The following is a 2,993-nucleotide window of genomic DNA, read 5'->3' on the forward strand; positions in this document are numbered from 1 at the left end:
TTTCCGTCTTTTGGCGGGTTTGAACAAAATAACGACAGTTCATGAATTCACATACCTACCTGCATATGTATCGGATGGCTCGACATTTGGGGAGAACAGCTGTGCGGTTGAGGTCATTGACATTCTCACAGCTGTGTCCGATGGAAATGCAGATACCCAAGAGTATATCAGCTTTGTGCGTCGCACATGTGTTCACCCACTAGCGTAATAACGGATCCGGGATCGGGATAGGAGAATGTATCTAATCGCAGGTAGATGTGGGTGTGCAGTCTGTGCACTGTGCGCTCTCGGTAGAAACATGGATGAGGTATTCAAAAATGCACGCTCCCAATTTATTTCAGGCATCTGTACGACTACATTGCATATCTTTTCTTTATTGAGACAATGCTTCATGACGTTACACCACTACAATTTATTTGTTTTTCTTGGTCAGTTCACCTGAAAGCCATTCTACTTTATTCTTCCGACTTATTGAACAATGACACATATTACGGCATGATCGCCAGCATGTTTATCCTTGTCGGCACCTCGTCTGACATGGTCTGCCGCAGCGGCGTCCTCTGTTCTCCCCTGGACATGCTCCTCTCCTCTGCTGACCAGGGTGTCAGTCTCCTGGGAACGACAATAGATGTATCTACAGTCGCATGCTGTTGAGATGTACTGGGTCGGGCCGACCTGGCGTCAGCTCCGATGGGTCTCCGCGCGGGACTGCTTGGCAGAGTGTCTCTCCTTCCAGCCCAGGGAACTGGGTAGCTCAGGTCTCCTACAGGGAACTCAAAGTTCTCTGGGTCGCCACTAGATGTCTCTAGGTGTGCGTCGGACTGTGGGCGGCTATCGGGAGTGCGCGCTATCGCTCTTTGTTCCGGTGTCAGAGTCAGCATGTTTCCCACTCGGAGATGTGTGCTGGAGGTCTGGTGTGGCTGAGAGACCACGGGAGTCCTCTTCGGCGGCAGCAGGTTCCCTTGACTGAGCGCCACCTGAGGAGACCGAAGCCTCGCTGACGCTGGGTTGTCTCGAATGATGACGTCATCGGAGGCAGAAGCCAGTGCCAGCCGCTGTTTGGTTGTGCTCATCCTACGAGCCACCGCCTGGCCTCGCCCGAAGATAAACTGCCGAAACGTGGGCGTCACATCCAGCTCATCAAGCTTTCTCAGCTCTGGAGCGCTCTCCACTACTGCATCGCGATGACGCTGTAGGTCACAGACTGGATTCCCCTTCAGGTCAAGTCGGGTCAGGCACGGAAGCTGACGCAGGGACTCCGTGAGGTCGACCAAGCTACTCAGCTGGTTGGCGGTGCAGTTCAGATCGGTGAGGTAGGGCAGCGGCACTAGTGGTAACAGACTAGTCACGCCGTTGTTGTCGATGTTGAGGACGTGAAGGGTGGCCCGGATTGCTTCCACAGAGCGAGGGTCAAAGGTCAGTGAATCGCCCGCGGGGAGGCGCTGTGATTCCATGTGGAGCTCGCGGAGACGGTGAAGGTTCTCGAGGCCCTCCAATACGGATATTTTGTTGTGTCCGATGTAGAGCTTTTCCAGGTTGGTGAGGCCGGTCAAGTTTTCCAGACGTCTGATGTTGTTATGGGAGAGATATAAATGTGTTAGCTTTGTGAGGGCATCCAAATTGGTTATGTTGTTGATTTTGTTGTTGTACAAGTAAACAACAAGTACGTCTTTACTGGCTTCCAGTTTTGGAATCGCTTTGAGGCTATGATTTTGAAGTCGTACATGTGTGGGTCGTTTTCGAGCGATTTTTCTCTTCGGTGGTTTCTTTATTGGTTCAGAGTCTGTTGACAACTGAGTCTCTGTATTCAATTCTCCTTCCGAATGCAAGCTGGATGCATCATTCATAATTAAACTTATTCCACAACCTTCTTCCTTCTATGCTTCCTCCAAAGTATTTGGACCTTACAGGGCGTCGAATCACGTGTTCCGATGCACCAGCCAGGAACTTTTACCAACAGTGCATTATCTATACCAGCCCCACCGTGACCGTAGTTCTCACCGGCTTTGTTGTCACAGTTTCTAGACGTTTTCTGTCGATAAACGAAGCGTTCGTTGCGCGCTGCACATTATCACGGATACAATCGGCCTTACTCAAGGCAATAGAACTCAGCCTTGCTGTTGTAGCGACACAATCGTAACGTGCCAAAACGTGCCGCACACAGTCGGCTGCGTCGGTTTAGACTCGTGCGCCAGCTTTGTCGCGTTCAATCGCGTTGTTTGACCAAACAGCGTACGGCGGAGTGGTTGCCATGGTAACAATGCCCGGGGGAACCTGGTGTTAGGGATGTGAGTATTCGATATGAATGTCAGTGACATACCTGATACACCTAACCACAAGTTGGTGGCGAACGTTTCAATGAGCACGACGAGTATCTAAATATGACCGTTGGCATACCAACGCCGCGCTGGTCGCAGCTTTATGTATTACAGCATGCTGCAAGAGCAGGGCTTACTTAAAAGGTCAGCAGAGAATTCATAGCCACAGAGGTTCAAAGTCATCAGCGAGAACGTGTCTTGCAATGTATTTGATTCTGCAATGTATCCGTAACCACAACTGACATTTCATGGTACATAAACGTAGGGTCAAAATTATCCATATGTGTGCTAAGACGCTATTCATAGATTGCTTTCCTGGTGACTTTTGATAGTTAAATATTAACAAAATTTAGCTGCAATCTATCGGGCGCCAGCCTCCCTTCCCACAATGACCGGCGAAATGATACAGGATGCATACCACAATGAATGGGCCGGCCTGGGAAGAGTCGCATATCCGGCTCTGTCGCTCTACCCAGGGGGCGGGGCCGGGCGTAGGCGGCTGAGCGGCGGGGGAGGGGTGGGGGGGAGGGGGCGGTGCTCCCCTGACGATGCCACCGCCGAGTCGGGAGCCCGGACACAAAGGGCTCGCTAGCGCGACGGCGCAGCCGAGCCGCTTTTTTCTGCGCCCGAATCCATATAGGCCGACCGAGCCGGCCGGGAGTAGTTCGCGCCGCC

General features: G+C 51.9%; 1 protein-coding gene across 1 annotated transcript; it reads right to left on the reverse strand.

Annotated features, from left to right (window-relative positions):
• Positions 1-303: 303 nt before the first annotated feature.
• Positions 304-2,199, reverse strand: LOC122375335 (protein phosphatase 1 regulatory subunit 42-like). The gene has a single exon (XM_043354655.1). It carries the CDS (start codon positions 1,845-1,847, stop codon positions 489-491), a length of 1,359 nt encoding a protein of 452 aa, XP_043210590.1. The 5' UTR covers positions 1,848-2,199; the 3' UTR covers positions 304-488.
• Between the last annotated feature and the right edge of the window lie 794 nt (positions 2,200-2,993).

This window comes from Amphibalanus amphitrite, unplaced genomic scaffold, assembly GCF_019059575.1.
Source record: "Amphibalanus amphitrite isolate SeventyFive unplaced genomic scaffold, NRLGWU_Aamphi_draft 001820F_arrow, whole genome shotgun sequence".
Lineage (NCBI taxonomy): Eukaryota > Metazoa > Arthropoda > Thecostraca > Balanomorpha > Balanidae > Amphibalanus > Amphibalanus amphitrite.

Excerpts from the sequence above, each read along its gene's own strand:
- LOC122375335 (XM_043354655.1), bottom strand. The coding sequence starts at position 1,847 with ATGAATGATGCATCCAGCTTGCATTCGGAAGGAGAATTGAATACAGAG.